Below are 25873 nucleotides of genomic sequence, written 5' to 3'. Positions count from 1 at the left end.
TTTACCGAACAGAACCGAGGAGGTACAGAAGCATTGTCCTCTGAAGGCACTGAATGTTTTGCGGGGTCCTGAATGTTAATCAAACGCTTTGGGGGGGGGGGGGGGGGGTATCTGCATATAAAAGATACTGTCATGCTGAAAAACAAATATATACAGTGGTACATTATATATTAAAAACATTTAAATGCGAAGCAATGATGCACAATTCACACAAATGTAACTGCTGTTTTAATATAATTATATTGTATTTCTACATACGTGACTTTACCGAAAAAAAAACAATGAGTAATTTTACGCAGTCACGAAAGCTTTAATTATTTAGTAACTGCTGTACTTTATTAAAAATAAATGACCAAAACATAATAGCAATTCACACCAATAACTTGTGCAATTTGAACTTACCCGATTTATTTTACCTATTTCTAGTGCTTTGCAATCGTTACCTTTGCACTTTCATCGTTATGGACACGTGCCCCCTACCGGCACTTCTGTGATCAAAGAGCTTGATAGATCATCGGATTCCTCCAGCACTGAATCAATATCGATTCTGATGATTCTCTAACCAACACGTTTGCATCGATTCCACGAACCTCGCTTTACGAACTTTATCGTTTAATCGATTCTTGTGGAATTGATCCATGTGGAATCCATTCCCGTGCAATCGATTCAAGTGGAATCGTTTAATGCGCGATCTATTCTCGTGGAATCGAATCCAGTGGAATAGATTTTTTGTGGGATCCATTGTCGTGGAATCGATTTATAGAATCTAACCCATTGGAATCGATTCCACTCATCACCGCCTTCTACTTTGGCCACACGTGGTTCCTGGTGGTGGTGGTCTCGCAGAGGCTTGGGCCTGCTTTGTTGTTTTAATTACAGATATTCGCCATCGATATTAATAACAGAGATCAATCGGCGGCGTCGCTAGGTGCTTCGTGGTGCCGCTACTGGTTTGTTGCTGCTGCTGCGTACGGTGCGAAAGAAGTTCAAGGTCCAAGCATGGTAGGTGTGTTCGCGGTGTGTTCTCGCCCGGAGTACACGTGCCGCACCACGGCTGATATTAAAACTAAACTAAACTATTTAAGCTTTTACCGGGTAAGGCCCCACTGAGCTATGTAGCTTTATATATTATTTTTTTTAAATCAGAAGCCATCGCGAGTGGTAGCCCAAGGGAGTTTGTGTGTGTGTCGGTGAAAGATCTGGGCAAGGTCCCATCGGTGAGCTCCTCCGGCAGGCAAGGCTGCGTTGGCTGGGTCATGTAGCCCGCATGCCCAGCCACCGCATGCCGAAACAGCTTTTGTTCGGCCGGATCGAGGGGGCTAAGCGGGCGCGGCACGGGCTAGAGAAGAGATGGAGTGATGTGGTACAGGAGGACGTGGAGCTGAGTGGACTTGCCGATGACTGGTACCAGCGGTGTAAAGATCGGCCTCTGTGGAGGAGGCTCGTGAAGGACGCTACTGGGTAGTTGGAGGTAGTCGCCCTCCAACAACAACGGAGGGCGGAGGAGCGACGCTCACAACAACGAGCGGAGCACCGGGGTGGCTAAAGCACAGCAGGTCGGCACAGTAGGGGGCACAGGTGGTGCATCAGCCAGTCATCTCAGTCAGTCGACCCGTGGCACCTGGGTCTGCCCCGTGACCTGCCAGCGGGCGTTCGACACTTCACGTGGCCTCAGGGTGCACATAGCCTGGCACAAGCGTCGTGGTGACGTCACCGCCACTTATGGCGAATGGCGGTTGTTGTTGTTGTGTCGGTGGGAGCGGTGGTGTAGCACATGAGGGGGCACGGGTGGTGGTGCATCGGGCAAGTCGTCTCGGTCAGTGGCAACCTGGGTCCGTCTGTCCCGTGACCTGCTACCAGCCGGCGTTCCACGCTTTTAACACGTGGCCTTGACGCGCACGTAGCCTGGCACGAGCGCCGTGGTGACGTCACCGCCACTTGGTGGCCAGTGGCGGTTGTTGTTGTTGATGTTGTTGTTGGACGCCTCGTGGTTGGCGCCGCGCTACGAAGCCAGCGACCCGTGTTCGATTTCCCGGCTCACGGCCAACACCACGGTGACGATTCCGTTCCTGGGCCTCCCCCTAGGTCGACTCGGCCTCAAACGAGTACCTGAGTGTAGCGCTGTGTAGTCAACCCCCGTTCTTCGTGTATCAAATGTGCTGCTCGATGACAGCACTTACGGGGGGCTGAGGATCTTTGTGTGGTGGTGGTGGTGGTGATCATTGTGTGGTGGTGGTGATCTTTGTGTGGTGGTGATCTTTGTGTGGTGGTGATCTTTGTGTGGTGGTGGTGGTGATCTTTGTGTGGTGGTGGTGGTGATCTTTGTGTGGTGGTGGTGATCATTGTGTGGTGGTGGTGATCTTTGTGTGGTGGTGGTGGTGATCTTTGTGTGGTGGTGGTGATCTTTGTGTGGTGGTGATGTTTGTGTGGTGGTGGTGTTGATCTTTGTGTGGTGGTGGTGTTGATCTTTGTGTGGTGGTGGTGATCTTTGTGTGGTGGTGGTGGTGCAGCTGAGGAGGCAGGCGCGGCTGCGCCGTGAGTACCTCTACCGCAAGGCGAACGAGGCCAAGAAGAACCTCGTGGAGGAGAAGAAGGCACGACTCAAGAGGGCGCTGGATGGTAACGGGCGGCGAGACGGTCCCAGAGACAGAGAGACAGATCTAGAGACAGATCTAGAGACAGTGAGACAGATCTAGAGACAGATCTAGAGACAGATCTAGAGACAGAGAGACAGATCTAGAGACAGTGAGACAGATCTAGAGACAGATCTAGAGACAGTGAGACAGATCTGGAGACAGATCTAGAGACAGATCTAGAGATAGATCTAGAGACAGTGAGACAGATCTAGAGACAGAGAGACAGATCTAGAGACAGAGAGACAGATCTAGAGACAGAGAGACAGATCTAGAGACAGAGAGACAGATCTAGAGACAGAGAGACAGATCTAGAGACAGAGAGACAGATCTAGAGACAGAGAGACAGATCTAGAGACAGAGAGACAGATCTAGAGACAGATCTAGAGACAGTGAGACAGATCTAGAGACAGAGAGACAGATCTAGAGACAGATCTAGAGACAGATCTAGAGACAGATCTAGAGACAGATCTAGAGACAGATCTAGAGACAGTGAGACACATCTAGAGACAGATCTAGAGACAGTGAGACAGATCTAGAGACAGTGAGACAGATCTAGAGACAGATCTAGAGACAGAGACAGATCTAGAGACAGATCTAGAGACAGATCTAGAGACAGATCTAGAGACAGATCTAGAGACAGTGAGACAGATCTAGAGACAGATCTAGAGACAGATCTAGAGACAGTGAGACAGATCTAGAGACAGTGAGACAGATCTAGAGACAGATCTAGAGACAGATCTAGAGACAGATCTAGAGACAGATCTAGAGACAGATCTAGAGACAGTGAGACAGATCTAGAGACAGTGAGACAGATCTAGAGACAGTGAGACAGATCTAGAGACAGATCTAGAGACATTGAGACAGATCTAGAGACAGATCTAGAGACAGATCTAGAGACAGATCTAGAGACAGATCTAGAGACAGATCTAGAGACAGTGAGACAGATCTAGAGACAGATCTAGAGACAGATCTAGAGACAGATCTAGAGACAGATCTAGAGACAGTGAGACAGATCTAGAGACAGTGAGACAGATCTAGAGACAGATCTAGAGACATATCTAGAGACAGATCTAGAGACATATCTAGAGACAGTGAGACAGATCTAGAGACAGTGAGACAGATCTAGAGACAGATCTAGAGACATTGAGACAGATCTAGAGACAGATCTAGAGACAGATCGAGAGACAGATCTAGAGACAGATCTAGAGACAGATCTAGAGACAGATCTAGCGACAGATCTAGAGACAGATCTAGAGACAGATCTAGAGACAGTGAGACAGATCTAGAGACAGTGAGACAGATCTAGAGACAGATCTAGAGACAGATCTAGAGACAGATCTAGAGACAGTGAGACAGATCTAGAGACAGCGAGACAGATCTAGAGACAGCGAGACAGATCTAGAGACAGAGAGACAGATCTAGAGACAGAGAGACATATCTAGAGACAGAGAGACATATCTAGAGACAGAGAGACAGATCTAGAGACAGTGAGACAGATCTAGGGACAGATCTAGAGACATTGAGACAGATCTAGAGACAGATCTAGAGACAGATCGAGAGACAGATCGAGAGACAGATCTAGAGACAGATCTAGAGACAGATCTAGAGACAGTGAGACAGATCTAGAGACAGATCTAGAGACAGATCTAGCGACAGATCTAGCGACAGATCTAGAGACAGATCTAGAGACAGATCTAGAGACAGTGAGACAGATCTAGAGACAGTGAGACAGATCTAGAGACAGTGAGACAGATCTAGAGACAGATCTAGAGACAGATCTAGAGACAGATCTAGAGACAGATCTAGAGACAGATCTAGAGACAGTGAGACAGATCTAGAGACAGCGAGACAGATCTAGAGACAGCGAGACAGATCTAGAGACAGATCTAGAGACAGATCTAGAGACAGTGAGACATATCTAGAGACAGAGAGACATATCTAGAGACAGAGAGACATATCTAGAGACAGAGAGACAGATCTAGAGACAGTGAGACAGATCTAGAGACAGATCTAGAGACAGTGAGACACGCAAGACGGGCTAGAGACAACTAGACGAGACATTGACTGTAGACGGAACAAATGGTCCTGGCGTTACAGACGACAGGGGGGTGACGAGCCCTGCAGACCGTACAGACGACACAAACGAGACTGCCGACACAGGCGAGAAGACAACCGCGCCCTTGGAAAGCGTTCCCGAATGAATCCATGCGTGCGCATGATTTTTCTTCCTTGTTAATTCTCTCCCCCCGCCCTCGCCCCCCCCCCACCCACCGTCCCCCCCCGACGTCGTCACCGTAGAAAACCTGGTGCTGCCCACGGACCTGCGGCGGGAGGCGCTTGAACTCCAGAAGGCCGCGGAGTTCGACGACCAGGGAGGAGAGGGTGAGCTCACGTCGCTGACCGCCGCTGACCGTCGCCGACCGTCGCGTTTCTCTCTCTCCCTTCCCGCGAGACTCCGGGACATGGGGGAAAAGCGTCGCGCGTCTCCGCCCGCTAGACACGCCGGGCCCCCCAACCATTCCCCCCCCCCCCCCCCCCCCCGTTTAATACGCCGTGGTTGCGTTGACCGTAAACGCCGCACGGCGGACGGCTTCCCAAGTGGACGTTGAAGGATCTCGCGGCGTGAACGCGGAAGAGAGCCGGCCGTGTGAAGCGGTGTTGGCGGTGGCCGCCGCCAAGTTTTTTTTTGCCGACCGTCGAATGAAGGCGGTGGTCACCGCATCACGTGCCCTTGTGCTGGCCATCGTCTGCAGCGGTCTTCCTTGCAACATTGGGAATCCACTGGAACTTTGCACCTTTGAATAATCGTCGAGATTGACAAACTCGTTTCTTGGGGACTGCGTTTTTGCGGTTACTCTGTCACACCTCCGATCAGCACAGTCGGCGACGTACTGCAACAAAGAGGTTTAGCAATCGCCGACCCACTCGTTCACTCGCTCATCATCTTGATCAATTTAGCCACTCGCTCGCTATGTCACCCACCCACTCGCTCACAGTGGACGGGTCAGTCACTCACTCTTGCAATTGAGACTCATCCTGGTCTCATAAGTTCTCAGCTGACGGCGATCACTGCCGAGTGATATTGTGAACCGTTCACCCGCACGGTGAAGTGTGACAAGTGATCACCTACCCTCTCTGTCTCCACCCCCCTCCCCCCTTCCCCATCTACCCCCTGTGTCTACCCCCCCCCGCCCCCACCCGTGTCGGTAGGAGTGAGTAGCCACGTGGATGACGAGTACCGCTGGGCCGGCGTGGAGGACCCACGCATTATGGTGACGACCTCGCGCGACCCCAGCTCCCGCCTCAAGCAGTTCGCCAAGGTGCGGTGCTCGGGGTCACGGGGGCTAAAGGGTTCGGGGTCAGGTGGCGCGCGAGGGATGTGGGTCCCCGTGTGTTGCGTGTGTACAAGCGTTGCGGAGGTACACAGGTCCCCCATATAGCCTTAGCAGGCTCTTGGGGCAGGTGCTGTTTGTGAGGGGGGTGGCTGGCCAGAAACACGTCCGGCCGCCTTTTTCTCTGCAGCGGTGATGTTTGACACGCCGCGGCTAGGTTCCTCGTTTGAGGCTGAGTTGACCTAGGGGAGGCCCAGGACCAGTTCAGGTCATCGTCACCGGTGTTGGCCATGAATGATAATCGACCACGGGTTGCCAGGTTTATGGCGAAGCGCACTAACCGCTAAACTACACACGCACGCGTTCTCTATCACACGAGGGTCGCTGTTGACCAATCACCGGGCTTGTGCAGTGTGAGTTAACCCGGGAGAGATCTGGTTATTGGTGAAAGGTGGAGGCCGTGTGGGGGGTTGGCCGTGAGGCCTTGAGCGTTGGATACTCTGGTCTGGAGCATGCAGCGTTTCTCAACTCCATTCCTCACGATTCAGTCCACCTTTTCCCAAAGACCGATCCCTTTCATTTGTCAAAACAGTTATCTACTGGCGCAACTGTCCACACAGGACGGTCGGTGGTCACAAGAAAGCTGTAGCATTGGGGCACCGCCGTGACGAGATGTTAACTACCTCGCCTGCTATGCAGGAGTTCGCAGATTCAATGCTGATCCTGATGCCTGCTGTGCATTTGGAGTTTGCGCGTCTCTCTTTTCCGCGATGTCGCGTGGAATTTTCCTCCGGGTTTTTCCCTCCGCAATTGGAATCGACATCACCACGCGTTTATAGAGTATTTGGCTGCTATAAATTTCCGCGTGATGACAAGCCACTTAAGTTGAGCTGCCATTTGTGGCCGGGTCGTCTCTGGAAAAAAGCCATGCATGGCACAGTGGACCTTACCTGGTAAAATTACAATAGTTAAGTCTTTCCATTGGCGCGTCCGAATTGTGCCAACACGGCGGTTGGCGACCCCCGCATACCGGTACGGCTCGGCTTCCGCAGTGGAAAAAAACCAACAACGCAACCCGAGTCGGATGGGGTGGGGGGTTGAAAGCAGCATGGCCGTGGGGACGGACGCCTGTGGGACGAGCGGCTTGCCGTCGTGTTATCCCACCACCGCCACCACCGCCCCCCTCCCACCACCGCCGCAGGAGATCAAGCTGATCCTGCCGAACGCTCAGCGGATGAACCGCGGAGGCCACGAGCTGGAGGCGCTGGTGCGGGCGTGCCGCGCCAACGCCGTCACCGACTTCATCGTCCTGCACGAGCACCGCGGCATGCCAGGCACGCTCGCGCACCCGCAGTGGACAAAGCTCCCCCGTGTAGGCTTTGGCAGGCTGTCGGGGCAAGTGCTGTTTGGCGAGCGACCTGCGAAGGCCGGCACGGCACACGGCGCGGGGTGGATGGTGTCGTTGTCATGAGCGCGCCTGGCCCCCTTTGTCTTCCACACTGTCGACGCTCGAACTCGGCTCACCGGGTTCGTGGTGTAATGAGATAGCCGCTCCGCTACCGCTCCCCGGCGTGATGCGTGTGATGTGGCACAACAGACGGGGGGGATGGCGGTGTTTTTAATTGTGTGTGTGCGGTGTGGTGTGACGCCGCAGATGGATTGCGGTGTCTTAACTGTGTGGGGTGTGATGTGGTATGACGCCACAGATGGAATGGCAGTGTGTCTAACTGTCCAGTACGCTGTCCGTGTGACGCACGTGGTGTCTCTAACTCTGGCACGCTGTCCCATGTTTACGTGCACACGTGGTGTGACACCGTAGCCGGGATGGTGGTGTGTCTAACTCTCCGGTGTGCTGTCCGTGTGACGTGTGGTATGATGCCACAGATGGGATGGCGGTGTGTCTAACTCTCCAGTACGCTGTCTGTGTGACACGTGGTGTGTCTAACTCTCCAATACGCTGTCTGTGTGACACGTGGTGTGTCTAACTCTCCAGTACGCTGTCTGTGTGACACGTGGTGTGTCTAACTCTCCAGTACGCTGTCTGTGTGACACGTGGCGTGTCTAACTCTCCAGTATACTGTCCGTGTGACACGTGGCCTGTCTAACTCTCCAGTACACTGTCCGTGTGACACGTGGCGTGTCTAACTCTCCAGTACACTGTCCGTGTGACGCACGTGGCGTGCCTAACTCTCCAGTACGCTGTCCGTGTGACGCACGTGGTGTGTCTTAACTCTCCAGTACGCTGTCTGTGTGACGCACGTGGTATGATGCCACAGACGGGATGGTGGTGTGCCACCTGCCGCTGGGCCCCACGGCGTACTTCACGCTCTCGAGCGTGGTGATGCGGCACGACATCCCGGACGTGGGCACGATGTCCGAGGCGTTCCCGCACCTCGTGATGCACAACTTCACGTCGCGACTCGGCAAGAGGGTGCGTGCGGGCACCGTGCGGGCACCGTGCGGGCACCGTGCGGGTCTCGCCCACATCCACCTCTCTCCCCGCAAACGCAACGACAAAGATGCCCCCGTATAGCCTTATCACCCTTTCTCGTTCCGGTGATGTACATATATGTCGCCGAAACGGAACCGTAAGAAAAACTCGCGTACGTCTTCCGACCTGACGATGTACCGAGACTCTCCCATGAGGCAGTGCGGGAGGGCGCGTGGCACAGTTTTGATCCACAGAGTGCCGGTCGTGTCACTACGGTTCTCTGCGGGCGAGTGCAACGCCTTTAAAAAAACAGCGGCGCCACGCCTCTAAATAGAATGTAACGCCGAGCCGCTCGCGCGTGCCGAGATTCAGCGGTGAACGGGACACCTGCCGCCCGGCAACTTGCAGATGTCTCGGAACGGGAAAGGGTGAACAGACTTTTGGGCCAGGTGCTGTCTGCCCCCGCCCCCCCCCCACCCCGTTTCAGCTTCGTCCGTCGGTCTGTCTGTAACGGGTGGTCATCGCGAGGGCTTGCGTAGAGATGATCGGATATGAACGAAGCCGGAGTGTATAAAGTCGCGTTGCTGGTAGGGGCTCGGCACCACAGTCACCGCCACCGTCATCAGGCGCGACTTGGTCTCGCGACGAGACGTGCGTCACTGAGCCGCGTAGCTCTTTATCAGAAGCGACCTGGCTGTGACGAACGATAGCTCAACGAGGTGGCTTGTCAAAATGGGAATTTATAGCGGCCGAATACTCTAAAACGCCTGACGTTGGTTCTCAACCTGGAGGGAAAAACCGGAGGACCTAGAGGAAAATCCATGCGAAGTGGTGCAGGGGAAGGACAGCAAACTTAACGCTAAAAGCATTGCTAAAGAAATGACCTTTCAATCTAGATTTTAAAGCCCATAGCTCCTAACGTGTTCCTAATATCGGAAGGAAGATATCCACAGATAACCACAGACATCCAGAGACTCGTATAGAAGCATAGAGACCCATAGAGACCCATAGAGACCCGTACTCATGTATGTTGAACTTCTTTCACACACCGTACGTAGACCAACCGTGCTCATCGGAGTTGCCCGTGGTGGGGGGGGGCGGGGTGGGGAGGGAGGACGAGGAATCTCCGCGCGCACGTGCCCGATAGTTACCCTCGGCGTGTTTCCCCACCCCCCTCCCCCGTCTCCGTCTCTCTCGTGGCGAGAGCAGGTGTCGAACATCCTCCGGTACCTGTTCCCCGTGCCCAAGGAGGACAGCCGGCGCATCATCACGCTCGCCAACGACGACGACTACATCTCGTTCAGGTGCGCCGCCGCCCCCGCCGCCTCCTCGCAACGTCGCCGTCGCCGATGGCTTTGCCGCAGCATTCTTCGTTGCAAGGCCCCCCGCGGGCCACTTGCGGGCCCCCTGGTGGCCTTCAGTGCGGACCCTGATGTGTGACAATGCACAAATGTGAAACTGAACTGCTTTGGTAGAAGTGACGAACCGGGGCGATGCTGCGACGTGATTTGACCCAACTAGGTCATTTGCGGGTTTGTTTTTCAAACACGGTAAATTTGCACCGTGACGCCGGCTAGCCACGGTGGCTGGGAGATGTTGACCACTTCGCCTGGTGTGTGGGAGGTCGTGGGTTCGATCCCAACCCTGACAGCTGCTGGATATTCGGAGCTTTGCATATTCTCCCCCCCGCGGTCGCTTCGATTTTTCTCCCGGTCCTCCGGATTTTCCCCTCCGCGTTTAGAAACGTGCGTTTCGAGTATTTGGCTGCTGTCAGTTTTCACGTGATGATAAGCCACTTCGTTAGGCTATAATTCGTGATAACTAGGTCGCTTCTGAAAAAGAGCTGCATGGCTTGGCGGTAAAATGAAAATGGTTTGGTTTTGACTTAATTGAACGCCCGCACTGAAGCTGGCGGCGCGTAATGTTGTTCATTTCTTGACGCATCCGCAGCATTGAACGTTGGCGGCCGCTGTGCTCTGGCAAACGTCTGCAAGGACGCGCAGTGACAGTCCAACGCCGTCCGTGTGACTTGCCGCGACCCCTCCCGTGACCTCTGTGCCCCCCCCCTCCCCCCCTACCAACAGGCACCACGTCTACAAGCGCGACGGCAAGGACATCGAGTTGAAGGAGGTGGGACCGCGGTTCGAGATGAAGCGTAAGTCTGCTCGACACGTTGCTGCTGCTGCTGCTGCTGCTCGCCTCCACTTGACAGCCCTGCGGAGTCCGCGGTGGAAATTCCACATTCCTTGTGATTTCCCGACTCATTTTTTCCAACCCCGGGGAGGACTATTGGCTTGGATGTGAGAGTCTAGCGTCGGGCCGGGCGCCCTCCGGGTGATGCTCGGAGCACGGTCGGCACTTGAGTCGATGGGGGTCGCGGCTCTGGTCGCGTTCGCTGTGCCGTGACCTGAGCCGCACCCCAACCACCCCCGGTACGATGTGTGGATTCAAAGATGACCGGGCGTAATGCTGGCCACCCCACCCCTTCGTGTGCCGTGCTGGCTTTCTTTCCTAGGCCCTAACTCGAGAACAGCGCTATTCCCAGACAGTCTGTTAAAGGATACACGGGGGGGTGGTGGATCTTTGCCTTTGTGTGTCACGCAGTGTACGAGATTAAACTTGGCACGCTGGACAACGCGGCCACCGCCGAGGTGGAGTGGCGCTGGCGACCGTACATGAACACGGCGAAGAAGAGGAAGTTCCTGAGCGTGGAGTGAGGGAAGGGGGCGACTCCCCCCCCCCCCTCCAACACCGCGAGGGGGGGGGTTTGTCCCTGGAACCCCCCGGAGTTGGAGTCGAACCTGGCGGCGCTCTCTGCTGAGGCCCGAGGCGTTGAGAGGTCGCCGCGTGGATAGGGCAGTGCGTGAATCGCTGTGCCAACCCTCGTCACGCACGCGCATCATACGCGTCACACACACACATTGCGGATGTACATTTATCACACACACAGCACTCACATCGTCACGTTTCGCACACAGACGCACACAATTGCACAAAAAGACAAAGGTACCCCGTGTAGCCGTGAACAGGTTGCTGGGGCAAGTGCTGTTAGCGGGTCGCGTCTATGAAGGCCGGCATGGCACAGAAGTGGGTGGGTGGCCAGCCTCACGTCTGCCTGCCTGCCTTTGTTTCCCCAGTTTTGCGATGTTATACACACCACACCACGTACTCGTTTATGACTGAATAATACTCGAGGGGGAGGCCCATGACCGGTATCATAAATTCGCCACTCATATTGGCCGTGAGCGGGAACTGAAGTCGGATGGCTGGGTTCGTAGTGAAGTCCGCTAACCGCTGCACCACCACTCCCCAAACCGGGCACACAAACCTACACGTGTAAACAAAATGAAACATTAACATTTATTTAAGTAAAAAAAAATACCAAGTCGTGCAGATGGAGAAAGTGGCGTGTCGCCGTGTACAGCACCGTTCTCTCGTAGCTACGCGCCTCGGGTGAGAGGTCTTGGCTTTAGTGCTACCCAGTGTTGTATGTGAAAACCTGTCAAAATAAATAATATTTTTTGGAAGTCACAAGCGCCTTACGTCACATCGTCTCCCTCTTTCTGCCCCCCCCCCCCTCAGCTGTCCCCGTGTAGCACAAACTAAACTAGCAAAAACTAATCTATTTTTATTTTACCAGGTAAGGCCCACTGACCTGCATAGCTCTTTTTCAGAAGCGGCCTGGCCACAAATGAAAGCCCAATGAAGTGGCTTGTCACGTGGAGATTTATAGCAGCCAAATACTCCTAAAGGCACGTTTCTAAACGTGGAGGGAAAAACCGACGGACCCAGAGGAAAAAATCCACCCGGCCACGGGGAGAACAAGCAAACTCCAAATATACAGGTGTCGGGATTGAACCCACGACCTTCTGCATACCGGGCGAGGCAGTTAACATCTAGCCACCGCGATGTCCCAAGGTGAATAAGCACGAGTCTTCGAGAGTGGATATTATTAGTCTGCCAGCAGGGGGTGATGATTCCAGATTTCAGTCTCGATTGCAACTGAAATCTGGAACACTTTTATCGGAGGGGTTCGACCATACTGTGATGTTTTGCTCGTGCAAGTGTGTTCATAAAATACGAGTTTGGTTATTGAGAGTCATGAATGTCATGCATTTCACGTTTATACTGGTAGGAACGAAGTTGTAAACTGAGTGTACCAGCCTGCAATAGATGAATGTGTCCGTCCGTCCCCTTTCAATACTTTAACGAAGTGAAATCTCGTGCTGTTGGGTGTAATACAATTGCGCAAAATTCCAATGTTCCTACCAGCCCACCCTGCAGGGGCCTGTTTTTCGTACTGCATGCCACAGTGTGTTTCACACGCTCTTCAATGACGCCGCTGCCTTGAGAAGGAAATATAGTGACGGCCGATGTTTGGGGCAGTGGCCCTTCAACATGGCACACACATCGAGGCAGCGGAACCCGTGGCACCGCCAGTTCAACGGTGGGGACCGTGGCCCCATTGTCACGTTGGTGCGTGGCTGTGCCTTCACCTGTTGTGGGAATGAGACCAGAAAAAGGACAGGAGGCCGTCTCCAAATGGGGGCGCAAGCGTCGGTCCGTCACGCCCTGGATCTCGCCAGCGGGACATCGGATGGGAACAAAAATTATGGAAGCGGAAAGTTTCTCTTCTGGCGAGGACATTCCCAAAAAATTGTCGCCTTTCCCAACTAATGGAATTTAGTGCCCCAAATAATGGAAAACGTCGCCCTGATCCAAACCAGCGGTAGCCGGAATCTTCCGGAAGGCTCGGGATTTATTGGTACAAACGTTTGGATGTTGGGTGTCCGCATGGACTTGCTTTTAAAACCCCTGCTCCACGTGACGTCTTTTAAACAACACCTGTGGTCGCGTCCGCTCCCCCACCTTTCCATCCCCTGCTTTTTTTAAAAATAGATATAACCGGTGTAGTTTATGTTGACGGGTGTTTCCGTGCGTCGCATCGCGATGTAACAGGACCCGCGCATTGCCTCAAATAAATAAATAAATAAGCACGTGGCTTCGCTGTTGTGACGTCACCCGTGCCCCCTCGCGGGTTTAGCCATTGCGGTGTTTTTGCGCCAAGCGTATCGAGGTCACCGATTGCGAGATTCCTGTGGCTCGAAGACTCGCGCGTTCGCCGCGAGATTCTCTGTGTCCATCGCAACTTTGCTGCCCGTGATGATGCTGCTGCTGCTGCCGCCGCGGAAGAACACGTGACGCCCTCTCGTCTTTCTCCAACTTGTCTTTCAAGTTGGGCCATCGCGGTTTCCAGGTCACTTGATGTTTCCAGCCTCCGGTAAGGAGGCAGTGAGATTCAGCCGCACGATGTTTAATCAGTACAATACGCAGATGCGTGCACAGTATGAGACCGTAGCTTTATTTAAGCGTTCAACAAACACGACTAACCCTCGCCCGAAACGGTGAAATATATCGTAACACGCAACGTACAAAAATTGTATTTTTTTTATCAAATTAGAACTGTAATGCTGAAAATGATATTGCATGAAACTAGGGGTTTTATGGAGTATCTGTGGCAACCGAAATTCTACCTTCTGGGGAGGGTTTCTCAACGCTTCACGCCTTGGCCCCCACTGATGCCCTCTTCTCCCCACCCCCCATGTGTCCAGATGCTACTGACTATTCTATGTAGGGTGTGTAGGTATATATAAAGTCAGTAGATACTACTGACTATGGTATGTAGGATGGGTAGGCATAGAGTCAGTAGATACTGACTTGTGTGTAAGTTTATATAAAGTCAGTAGATACTACTGACTTGTATTTAGGGTGTGTAAGTATATATAAAGTCAGTAGATACTACTGACTATTGTATTTAGGGTGTGTAAGTATATATAAAGTCAGTAGATACTACTGACTATTGTATGTAGGATGTGTAGGCATAGAGTCAGGAGATACTACTGAATATTGTATGTAGGATGTGTAGGTATATATGCCTCCAAAATGTATACTTTTTTCTTTGGGAGGGGGGCGACAATTGTAGTAAAACTTTTGGATCAATTTTTTACTCCCACATTTAGTGGGGAAGGGGGGGGGCGTCCACTTTCTATAACTCTCATAATTTAGTTGGCGGACACACGGAACCACCGGGCTTTTATAATAGATTTGCAAGTCCCTTTCATTATTACATGTCTTGTTCTCTTAAGAAGGGCCATTGCCTGGAACGTCAACAAGGCCACACAGACACTGCTCTTGATGAGAATGTTGAGTTTGTTTTTGCTAATCGTGCTTTCTCACCGCTGTCAATGCATACCTGGCAATTCATACGGTTTTAGGGGCTGTCCATAAATGACGTCACGCACCTAGGGGGGGTCAGACATTTATGACGATGTGTGACGAGGGGGGGGGGGGTTGAGAAATGTGACGTCACATAAAAATGCGTAACTTTAAATAAATATAGACAACACGTTCTACTTAATTAAATAGACGTTTTAATAAATGTTTTCTACCTACAACATCAGAGTGCAGCGCCACATTAAATACGCACTACAATGACAATAGTTTAAAGCGATTTGAAGCATTTTTTATTTGTTTTTTTTTGGGGGGGCGGGCGGCAGAGCTTTGTGACGTCATATTTGAGGGGGGGGGGTCTGACTTTGTGACGTCGTGTGACGATGGTGGGGGGGGGGTCAAAAATCGTCCAAAATCGCGTGACATCATTTATGGACGGCCCCTTAGCCGTATTCATGTACAGGGAAATGTAGTTTTCAGGTCCATACGGCATACAGACGTTTAAATACGGGCACAGAAACTTTTTTGTCTATTTGTTTGCGTTTCTCCCCTGCGATAGGACTTTGTGGGGTGAACGTTGAGGTTTATAAGGGCACGGGGTGACCAATCAGCTTTGCATCGGTCTGTAATACGCTCAGATCTGGTAAGGGGTTGACAGATGTGGCAACACATTGGCCAATAAACACTGCGTGACCTTTAAAAAAAAATAATAATATATTCATGGGCGACGTTTCGGGCGAACGACCCTTCCACGTAGCATATAAATAGACGCCATGAAGATTGTAAATCGCTGCCCGCTATGGAGGTGCTCTGGTGGCCCCGTGGCTTTGCGCACGGCACTGTGAGAGCCCCGCCCCCCGCCCCCTGGCCCCACCCCCCTCCTCCCTCCCCGCCGTGCCGTGCGCAAAGCCGCGCGCCGTGTGCAAACCACGTGTTCGTCCATTTGACTCAGACACTGCGCGGCTCCGTGTGGCTCAGGTGGGTCCCGCGGAGGGGTCCAAAACGGGGGTTCTTTAAGGGGGGGGTATCACCTCCAGGTGGTGGGGGGCGCTGAAGGGGATCAGCAGGTTGTGGTGGGAGTAGATGGACCCCCCCCCCCTCCTCTCTCTCGGACTTGGGGTGTGGGGGGTTCAACACCACCCCTTACCACTCCGTGCTTGCCCTCGCTGAGGCCTGCAGGCCCGGCCCCCTTGACAGCACGTGGGGCGGTGGGGGGGGGATCATAGGCCTCGGGCTTTCTGATATGGCAGTGGGTCGCCTCGTCTGTGGGTTCCCCGTCTCGGGGTCCTTGCCACCTGGGTCTCGGGCGTGTGGAGTTTCGAGGTTCCTGGGCTTAGGGGGGGTGGGTGGATTGGTCTCGTGGTTCCTTGCGCGAGTGGTCTGGGGGTGTTCCCGTGCAGGAATGTCGAGTCGTCCCGTGTCACCCGCGTAAGTGGCATGCCACTTGAGGGTTCGGGGATCGCCTTGTCGGCGTCGTGGTGTCCTGTGGTCGACTCGGCAGTCTCTCGGTGGGGGGGGGGGGGTTCGGGCTACATGGGTTCGCGGGGGGAACCGGGTTCTAGGTGTCCCAGTGTTGCAGCTGTTGCTGCTGCTGATGCTACAGCTGGTTTAATCGCGGCGATTTGGGCGTTGTTATCTATGCACTGAACCCAGGACCGCTTTCGCGTTAAGGCACCGCTCCCACGTATCCCCCTTTAGTCGTGGGGGGGTCCCCCCCGGGGGGTCCCCCCCTTGACCCCTCCCCTCGCGAGCCTTCACGGGGCGTGGATCGCTGCCGCGGGGCTTAAAATAGAACAGCGGCTTGGAGAGGGGTGGTGGTGGTGCCAATGGAGGACTGACTTGTGTGTGTAGAACTTCTTTAGCACCGCACGTAGCCATCCGTGCTAATCGGAGGTGCGACTGGGGTGTAGTGGGGGGGGGTCTCGGAGTCCCGGCGAGGAAGCGAGGGGGGATGCTTTTTGAGTCCACGGAGCCTGTGTCTGGTGGTTCTCCTGGTCCCAGAGTCCCCTGCGTTATGGGTTCTTGAGCATCAACGGATGGGCGTCCTTTAAAGTTGTCGCGTAGGGGGTCCGTGTGGCCTTGTTCAGGATGTTAACTGTGTAAGGGGGGTCTCGGGATCCTGTAGTGGTTCCCTGTGTAGGTGCTGGGGGGTTCCTAGCTACCTGCTAAGGGGTTCTGTATATCGGGCCACTAGGGGCCTCGGTAACTATGGATGGCCTGTATTCGGAGGTCGGGAATTACTGGGACCCCGTATAGGGGGTTGAGGGATCCGTGTATGGGGTGTCGCGTTGGTCCCCTGTGTATGGGGACCCTGGTGGTAGGCGTTCACATGTAAGAGGCATAGTCTGTGTAGGGGGCCCGGTGTTCGGGACTGGGGGTGGGGTCTCTGGGTCCCCGTGTAGGGGTCTCTGAGTAACTTGGGCCCCTGTATTCGAGGGGGTCTCTGGGTCCCCGTGTAGGGGTCTCTGAGTAACTTTGGGCCCCTGTATTCGAGGGGGTCTCTGGGTCCCCGTGTAGGGGTCTCTGAGTAACTCTGTGCCCCTGTATTCGAGGGGGTCTCTGAGTAACTTTGTGCCCCTGTATTCGAGGGGGTCTCTGAGTAACTTGGGGTCCCCGTGTAGGGGTCTCTGGGTCCCCGTGTAGGGGGTCTCTGAGTAACTTTGTGCCCCTGTATTCGAGGGGGTCTATGGGTCCCCGTGTAGGGGTCTCTGAGTAACTTTGTGCCCCTGTATTCGAGGGGGTCTCTGAGTAACCTTGTGTCCCTGTATTCGAGGGGGTCTCTGGGTCCCCGTGTAGGGGTCTCTGAGTAACTTAGGGCCCCTGTATTCGAGGGGGTCCCCTGGGTCCCCGTGTAGGGGTCTCTGAGTAACTTTGGGCCCCTGTATTCGAGGGGGTCTCTGGGTCCCCGTGTGGGGGTCTCTGAGTAACTTCGGGCCCCTGTATTCGAGGGGGTCCCCTGGGTCCCCGTGTAGGGGTCTCTGAGTAACTTCGGGCCCCTGTATTCGAGGGGGTCCCCTGGGTCCCCGTGTAGGGGTCTCTGAGTAACTTCGGGCCCCTGTATTCGAGGAGGTCTCTGAGTAACTTCGGGCCCCTGTATTCGAGGGGATCCCCGTGTAGGGGTCTCTGAGTAACTCTGTGCCCCTGTATTCGAGGGGGTCTCTGAGTAACTTTGTGCCCCTGTATTCGAGGGGGTCTCTGAGTAACTTGGGGTCCCCGTGTAGGGGGTCTCTGAGTAACTTTGTGCCCCTGTATTCGAGGGGGTCTATGGGTCCCCGTGTATGGGTCTCTGAGTAACTTTGTGTCCCTGTATTCGAGGGGGTCTCTGGGTCCCCGTGTAGGGGTCTCTGAGTAACTTCGGGCCCCTGTATTCGAGGGGGTCCCCGTGTAGGGGTCTCTGAGTAACTTTTGGCCCCTGTATTCGAGGGGGTCTCTGGGTCCCCGTGTGGGGGTCTCTGAGTAACTTCGGGCCCCTGTATTCGAGGGGGTCCCCTGGGTCCCCGTGTAGGGGTCTCTGAGTAACTTCGGGCCCCTGTATTCGAGGGGGTCCCCTGGGTCCCCGTGTAGGGGTCTCTGAGTAACTTCGGGCCCCTGTATTCGAGGGGGTCTCTGAGTAACTTCGGGCCCCTGTATTCGAGGGGGTCCCCGTGTAGGGGTCTCTGAGTAACTCTGTGCCCCTGTATTCGAGGGGGTCTCTGAGTAACTTTGTGCCCCTGTATTCGAGGGGGTCTCTGAGTAACTTGGGGTCCCCGTGTAGGGGTCTCTGGGTCCCCGTGTAGGGGGTCTCTGAGTAACTTTGTGCCCCTGTATTCGAGGGGGTCTATGGGTCCCCGTGTATGGGTCTCTGAGTAACTTTGTGTCCCTGTATTCGAGGGGGTCTCTGGGTCCCCGTGTAGGGGTCTCTGAGTAACTTCGGGCCCCTGTATTCGAGGGGGTCCCCGTGTAGGGGTCTCTGAGTAACTTTTGGCCCCTGTATTCGAGGGGGTCTCTGGGTCCCCGTGTGGGGGTCTCTGAGTAACTTCGGGCCCCTGTATTCGAGGGGGTCCCCTGGGTCCCCGTGTAGGGGTCTCTGAGTAACTTCGGGCCCCTGTATTCGAGGGGGTCCCCGTGTAGGGGTCTCTGAGTAACTTCGGGCCCCTGTATTCGAGGGGGTCTCTGGGTCACCCCCTCGCCGCCTTGGCCCCGGTTGTGGCGCAGTCGGAAAAGGCGCGAGATCTCGCGAGACTTGGGAGGCCGCGGCGGCCTCTCTATTGATGAAAAGAGGCCCGCGAGCCTCGGCCCAGATCTCGCGAGATTTCCGTGAGCGGCGGGGGTGGGGGGTCGGGCATGCTCGGAACCACGTGACCGATCCCAATACTGTACCGTCAGTACTGTACAGCGACGCAGTGCTGATTAACACAGGTAAACATCGCTACTCTCTGACATCTCGTTATCTTACTCATCGTCGTCTTCGATCCCCTCTTGTTTTTCCCCACACTCGCCCATTCCCCCTCATCTTCGCTGGAACGATTTTTGCTCAGCGCCGCGCCATCTTCTAATCGCGTTCCCCTCATCGTTATTGTCGATTTGTCTCGTCGATCTAATCACTCATCACACTCTCATTTGCTTCAACGTAACGCGATCATAACCCCCAGTCTCACAATCGCCGTCATTAACCTCATCACTCGCCCAATCCCATCGTTATTGTCGATTTGTCTCGTCGATCTAATCACTCCTCATCACACTCGTCACACTCTCATTTGCTTCAACGTAACGCGATCATAACCCCCAGTCTCACAATCGCCGTCGTTCACCTCATCACTCGCCCAATCCCATCGTTATTGTCGATTCGTCTAATCGATCTAATCACTCATCACACTCATCACACTCTCATTTGCTTCAGCGTAACGCGATCATAACCCCCAGTCTCACAATCGCCGTCATTAACCTCATCACTCGCCCAATCCCATCGTTATTGTCGATTTGTCTCGTCGATCTAATCACTCATCACACTCGTCACACACTCATTTTGCTTCAACGTAACGCGATCATAACCCCCAGTCTCACAATCGCCGTCGTTCACCTCATCACTCGCCCAATCCCATCGTTATTGTCGATTCGTCTCGTCTCCGTTACTTCATCTCATCTCACCCTCATCACGCTCATTGCATCAAAATATAACAATAGGGTTTACCCGTTCTGGCAGCAGAACAGGTGTTAAAATGTTAAAACACCAAAACAGAGTCCTTTTTCAAGGAATCCTGTCTGCATTAACCACACGAACTTGTGGTGAACATGCAAACATAAAACATGCTCTGATAATATTTCATTACATCGACATAACGCGATCATAACCCCCTGCGTCACAATCACCGTCATTCACCTCATCACTCGCCCATCCCATCGTTAGTCTGTTCGTCTTGTCTCCATCACTTCATCTCATCACACCTGACCCCTCATTACATCAACATAACGCGATCATAACCCCCTGCGTCACAATCACCGTCATTCACCTCATCACCTAACCACCTTCACGCTATTACCATACAATACCTTCTAAGGGCCCCATTGATGGTAATAACGATGCCCATGAACAACCTGAGGCTGAAGGTCCAGCATCATTGGGATGATTGAATCAGAATCCGTATTTATGCTGGAGGGAATCCGCTGAGCTATTAAGCTCTTTTTCACAGATGTTCAGTATTTCACAGATCTCCAGATTGGTCAATTAATGCACTGTAATACACACAGACACAGTATATAAAGATACATTACATAGATACACAATACATAGATGCACCATACATAAATCCATTACGTAGACACGTACATCAGCATACACATCAAATCCACACTACCTATACATAAACATCACATAGACGCAACAGTACATAGACAATACGTAGACACACCGTACATAAATATACACGTAAAATAGACAAACAGTACACAGACACCCAACAGACATATACCGTAATTCGAGTTCATACACATATACTATAGGCATACAGTATATAGGTATGTATAGTATACAAATGCATTATATTGAGTACATACTGTAGACATGCAGTAGTAACAGTATATAAACCGTGCGCATACAGACTATGCATTGTGCATTACCTAAATATAGTACACACAGTACATGCAGTATATTTTATACGTACAGTTTATACTAGTCAACCCTATCCGTATGCGCTACACATGAAGCTGCGTGTAAACGTGGAGTGGTGTGGGCCGTGATTGAGTGGCGTATCTGTGGCTGAGTGGAGTGTGTGTATTGGCCAGTTGTATTTGTGGAGTGGAGAGAGTGTGCGTGTGTGTTCAGTGTGTGAAGTGGTCTGTTCTGCTGAGTGTACGAGTGGTTGTAGCCGGCTTTTCTGTGTGGAAGTGGTGTGTGTAATAGCTGGTGGTATGGACGGTGTTTAGCGAGTGTGCCTGGAGTGGTGTTTGTGTGGCTTCGTAAATGGTGTGTGTTGCATGTGTTAGTGCTACTTGTATATGTGTTATCTGGATGTCTGCATTGTACTGTGTGAGTTAGTGGGTGATGTATGTGTTGTTTGCATGCGTGGTGCTGGTGTGGGTGAATGTGTAGTGAAGTTGTGTGTAACTGGTGTAGTATATGTTCCGAGGTGTGCACATGAAGTGTTTAAGAGTGGTGCACGTGTGCCTGGGTACACACGTGGAGTGTTGTGCGAGTGGCTGCATGTATCGGCTTGCAGTCGTAAGTACACGTGCGGAATATTGCGAGCGTGACATTGCGACTGTCTCTCCCCACGCAGGGCAGGTGCGGGCGGAGGAGTGGAGAGGGGCGGAGGAGTGGTGAGGGGCGGAGGAGTGGTGAGGGGCGGAGGAGTGGTGAGGAGCGGTGAGGAGAGGAACGGGAGTGAAGGGAGAGCGGCAGGCGAGGGGCATGAGCAGTAACGAGTGTTTCAAGTGCGGCCGCACAGGCCACTGGGCCCGTGAGTGTCCCACAGCCGGGGGTACCGGGGGTACTGGGGTTGCCGGGGGACCCGGGCCAGGCCCCATTGGGGGGGGCCGTGGACGTGGGAGGAATCGTGGCGGGAGAGGAGGCTTCGCTGGCGGACGAGGTGAGAACCTGCGGGCGATGGTCTTGTAGTGTGTGAGCGAGTGTGTGTTCTTCTGTCGGCCTAATAGCAGGCCCTTGACTCGGACTGCTCCGTTCCATTCGTTATTGATCTGATATAAGGATGGGCCATTGCCTGAAACGTCATTATTGTAGTTTCCATTGTTTTATATTGTCTCTTGGGTTTAATCCCAGCTTCCTTCCAGAACTTCCTGCATCAAGCTGTGACATCTTCGGAGGATGTGTCCACTGACCACATCTCTTGACCATTCCGAAGCATCATCACACCATCATCGGTTGTCGTCACACACAGCATCATGACCATCATCCTTCTAGTACTTCTCACGTTCTTATTTGCGGAGAATGTACCCTAACCACATAGTTTGACTTTTTTGGATCGTTCTAATCATACTTATTCCTGAACATAATCGAGAAATACTTTCTCAATGTATATCATAGTTATATGTATGTGTGTAATAATTCTATGCATGTAGAATTTAGTGTATTTAATTATATGTGTGTGTGTGCCATTATACACCCGGTTAATCTTTTTACCAGCCGCAAGTCCTAATCCTATTCCCGACATCGGCCATGGTTGATCCACTGCAGGATGAAGGTCTTCCCAGGCCACCACTGTTCTCGCCACCACCACCACCTCACACGATCCTGCGATGTCACAATCCACCCAGCAGCCATATTCTTATGGGTGGCATAATTTCTTTGTTTTTTTTTTCTGTGTAGGGGGCGTAGTGTTCGGGACTGGGGTGGGGGGGGGGCCTTTGGGCCCCTGTGGAAATGCGTGCGGTGTTGGGTTGGCGGTGTCTCTTGACTGACTTCGTTCACCTGTGCTTGCAGATAACTGCTACCGCTGCGGAGAGTCGGGCCACCTGGCGAAGGATTGCGAGCTGCAGGAAGATGGTACAATCATGCACACGCATGCATACAACTGCACGCAACAGCAGCTACAGCCGCCGTTAGACACTACGGCGCTCGTGCCACACTAAGTGCACTGTGTGAGGCCATGTGGAATGTCGTAGGATGTCATGTGAGAGGCCCAGGTGCTGCTCGAGGTTAACTGAGATAACCAGCAAATGCACCACCACCTATGCTGCCCACTGTGCCAGCTTTCTGCGTTTTAGCCACCCGGCGCTCGACTCGTGAACGTCACTTCTGTCTTTTGTTTTTGGAGGGTGGCGAATGCCTCCACCAGCCCAGTAAAATCCTTCACGAGCCTCCTCTACATTGGCCAGTCTTGATTGGACACACGAGGTAATGATCCCCAGTATAACCTTGAGCAGACTTACGTACTTTTAAATCTAGATTGAAAACTAATTTAGAACGGATTCTTGTGTTTGTCCTTTCCCCACACCTCCGATGAGCACGGTTGGCTAAGTACGGTGTGAAAGAAGTTCAGCATGCATACGAGCCAAATCGATATGGGCAAACTGAGTCTATGGGCAAACTGAGTCTATGAGCAATATTAGTCTATGGGAAATGTAAGTATGGGTTAAGTTAGTCTTTGAGCAATGTAAGTCGGTGGGAAATGGTAGTCTATGGGCAATGTTAGTGTAAACGCGTGTGTATGTTTAACTTCTTTCATTGTAAGAGGGGCTAGAGACACTCGCGGAGCCAGTGGGGGGGGGGTGGGGTGGCACGTGCCCCCCCAATGATCCGATCGAAATTAGGGATTTCGATCGGATCATTGGGATTTATCAATAACAGATAAATCGGCATTTTGCGACTCCCCCCCACTGCCACTATGTAGCATATTATTACGTGCCAGGGACTCTGAGATGATAAGACAATAGTCTGAGTCCATAATTGGCAATAAGTAACGGCAAAGCAGTTATAAGTGACTCACAGAATTGTGCGCAGTTGCGTATACAGCACACGACTTCCCTGAAGGCATCAGCACCTTCGGCGAGTGCGATACCGATCACACAACGCGGTTCGAATTCGACCCTCGATCGATGGCTGCGCCATCGCCGCACACGCGTCGGATAAAAAGCAAGGGACAAGTCCTTACTTACTAACAACAACTATCATTTTTAATTGCTGGAGGAGTTGCCCTCCCCCCCCACCTGAAAATCCTGGCTCCGCCGTTGGCTAGGGAGACTCGCATCTTCTGCGACGAGCAGCAGCCAGACGTCACCCTCGTCTTTGTTCCCCACCCGCCTCTTCCGCCTGCCACCCCTAAACCCCCCCCCCCCCCACCCCCCCCCCCAGCTTGCTACAACTGCGGCAAGAGCGGTCACATCGCCAAGGACTGCAGCGCGCCACGCAAGGAGCGCGAGCAGTGCTGCTACAACTGCGGCAAGCCGGGCCACCTGGCGCGTGACTGCGAGCACGCCGACGAGCACAAGTGCTACACCTGCGGTGGCTTCGGCCACATCCAGAAGGAGTGCACCAAGGTCAAGTGCTACCGGTAGGTTGGGGGGGGGGGGGGTGGGGTCGCGGCCACAGACCGGGACGTGCGCCGGAGGAATAGCGCGGATACGCGGGATCCTTCCCGAAACCGTCGCCGCGGCTTTCGTCGTCGCTTGCGACCGCTTTGTCGGCATCCGAGCGAGCCGTTGTACCACGTGTCTGGCCAGGCAGCCCCTCCATAGTAGCGCCACCCGCGACCCACGTTGGGACCGGAACGGCCGATCGCGGCTGAGCAAATGCGTTGCGTGGTGACGAGAACTACCTTTTGCCCCAAATCGCTGAGCATCTCGAAGCTTGAAAAGTCGAGTCGGTCTCTACTGTGAGCACCGAGTTAGCGCAGCCGCTTCGCCACCGGCTGTGGAGACATCCGTGTGTAAGCGATTCGATCGTGGGCAACCAGTTGCTTAGGTGCGGGACCCCGCTTGTAGGGTTTTCTGCACCGCTGGAACGTCGCACGCACCGCATCGTGTGCGTCTGCGGGTGTGTTCATCGGTGAATGTTCACGTACGCGTGTGTGCGGAGCGGCGGTGCACCGATTTTTTTTATTTTTTTATTCCGCGTTGCGCCACGAACCCGGCGACCAGAGTTGGATTCCTGCTCGCAGCCAACATCAACGTGACGGCGACTATCTGAACTGGTGCTGGGCCTCCTCCCCTAGATTCGTGGTTCTCAAAACTTTTTTGTTGTTGCTACTGGGTACCCCCTTTTATTGAATTGTTTCAACCGAGAGTGTACCCCCTTTGCTTGACCCAACATGGTTCTCGGTTAACCATATGGGTGTAAAATTTATCATAGTTATTTTATATTGGCGGGTTCATACGTGAATATTTACCAGTCAATGCGCGATATAATTTCACGTACCCCCCCTGGGTCCACGTATCCCCCGGTTGAGGACCGCTGCCCTTGGATTGACGGCCTTAAAATGAATACCTGGCATGGTGCGTAAACACCAGCGACCGGGGGAGACAAAGGCGGCCGGGGTTGGTGCCGGCCACACACCCCACGGGCTCGTGCGCCGTACGGGCCTTCACAGGTGCTGCTCGTGTACAGAACTTGCCGACGACGAGTCTTAAAGCGTACGGTGCGGGGATTTGCGATGTCTGTGTCAGGTGCGGCGAGACTGGCCACGTGGCCATCAACTGCAGCAAGGCGAGCGAGGTGAACTGCTACCGCTGTGGCGAGGCGGGACATCTGGCGCGGGACTGCTCCATCGAGGCCACGGCCTGAGAAGAGCACCCGGGGCCGCCCCTCCCGTCCCGCCCGCCCGCCCCCGCCCCCCCCTCTCTCGCCCCCCAACGAGGGGGGGGGGAAAGAGTTCGGGGGGAGGGGGGCGCACGCAAGTGTCGCCGCCAGTGGATAAACCGCGCGGAGGAGGAGGAGGAGGAACGGGCTGCTGTTTTTTGAGCTTTTCTTTATTTTTTTCCACCGAGTTTATCGGCCCTAACCCACCCTTGTTTAGCTTGGTAGAGGTGTGTGCTATATCAAATTTACTTCAACGATGAAAAAAAATTACGAAAGCGTAAGACCATCCCCCCCCCCACTCCCTTTTCCTCCTTTCTGGGGCTTTAATGGTTGTGTTTGACGTGTCTCTCGGGAGGTGGCATGGGTGTCTGTTTGAGGGATCAGCAGGGAGATGGGAGACGATGTGGTTAACCCAGTGTGACGCGCCCCTCCCTCGCTTCGGCTCCCTGCTCGTGGGGCCCCTCCCTCCCATTCCTCCCCTCCCTCCGTCCCTCCCCACCACTTTGGTGCCGTC

The 25873-nt window shown here is 53.6% G+C and overlaps 2 protein-coding genes across 3 annotated transcripts; both read left to right on the top strand.

Moving 5' to 3' along the window:
• Window positions 1-772: 772 nt before the first annotated feature.
• Window positions 773-11933, top strand: IMP4 (IMP U3 small nucleolar ribonucleoprotein 4). Of its 2 annotated transcripts, none has more exons than XM_032972335.2 (9): window positions 773-1002; window positions 2511-2619; window positions 4935-5018; window positions 5847-5956; window positions 7170-7302; window positions 8245-8399; window positions 9609-9703; window positions 10484-10554; window positions 11004-11933. In XM_032972335.2, exons 1-9 carry the CDS (start codon window positions 1000-1002, stop codon window positions 11114-11116), a joined length of 873 nt encoding a protein of 290 aa, XP_032828226.1. In that variant the 5' UTR covers window positions 773-999; the 3' UTR covers window positions 11117-11933. The 2 variants fall into 2 exon arrangements, with proteins under 2 accessions (XP_032828226.1, XP_075930629.1); XM_076074514.1 differs by lacking the exon at window positions 773-1002 and adding an exon at window positions 1953-2054.
• A 3586-nt stretch (window positions 11934-15519) lies between these two features.
• CNBP (CCHC-type zinc finger nucleic acid binding protein) lies at window positions 15520-25432 on the top strand. Its single transcript, XM_032972434.2, has 5 exons — window positions 15520-15608; window positions 21386-21694; window positions 22546-22608; window positions 23917-24115; window positions 25227-25432. Exons 2-5 carry the CDS (start codon window positions 21517-21519, stop codon window positions 25342-25344), a joined length of 558 nt encoding a protein of 185 aa, XP_032828325.1. The 5' UTR covers window positions 15520-15608; window positions 21386-21516; the 3' UTR covers window positions 25345-25432.
• Window positions 25433-25873: the final 441 nt, after the last annotated feature.

This window comes from Petromyzon marinus, chromosome 48 (assembly GCF_048934315.1).
Source record: "Petromyzon marinus isolate PM22_M1 ecotype Great Lakes invasive population chromosome 48, UKy_Petmar_22M1.pri1.0, whole genome shotgun sequence".
In the NCBI taxonomy this organism is placed as follows: domain Eukaryota; kingdom Metazoa; phylum Chordata; class Hyperoartia; order Petromyzontiformes; family Petromyzontidae; genus Petromyzon; species Petromyzon marinus.
The sequence above is the reverse complement of the archived record's forward strand: the minus strand, read 5'-3'. Positions and strand labels throughout refer to the sequence as shown.

Bases quoted from the DNA above. Each gene is read 5' to 3' on its own strand.
- IMP4 (XM_076074514.1), top strand. From the start codon at position 1,968: ATGTTGTTGTTGGACGCCTCGTGGTTGGCGCCGCGCTACGAAGCCAGC. The intron at 5,019-5,846 runs GTGAGCTCACGT...CCGTGTCGGTAG, and splicing joins CGACGACCAGGGAGGAGAGG to GAGTGAGTAGCCACGTGGAT. The intron at 8,400-9,608 runs GTGCGTGCGGGC...TGGCGAGAGCAG, and splicing joins CGTCGCGACTCGGCAAGAGG to GTGTCGAACATCCTCCGGTA.
- CNBP (XM_032972434.2), top strand. From the start codon at position 21,517: ATGAGCAGTAACGAGTGTTTCAAGTGCGGCCGCACAGGCCACTGGGCC. The intron at 21,695-22,545 runs GTGAGAACCTGC...CTGTGCTTGCAG, and splicing joins AGGCTTCGCTGGCGGACGAG to ATAACTGCTACCGCTGCGGA. The intron at 24,116-25,226 runs GTAGGTTGGGGG...TGTCTGTGTCAG, and splicing joins ACCAAGGTCAAGTGCTACCG to GTGCGGCGAGACTGGCCACG.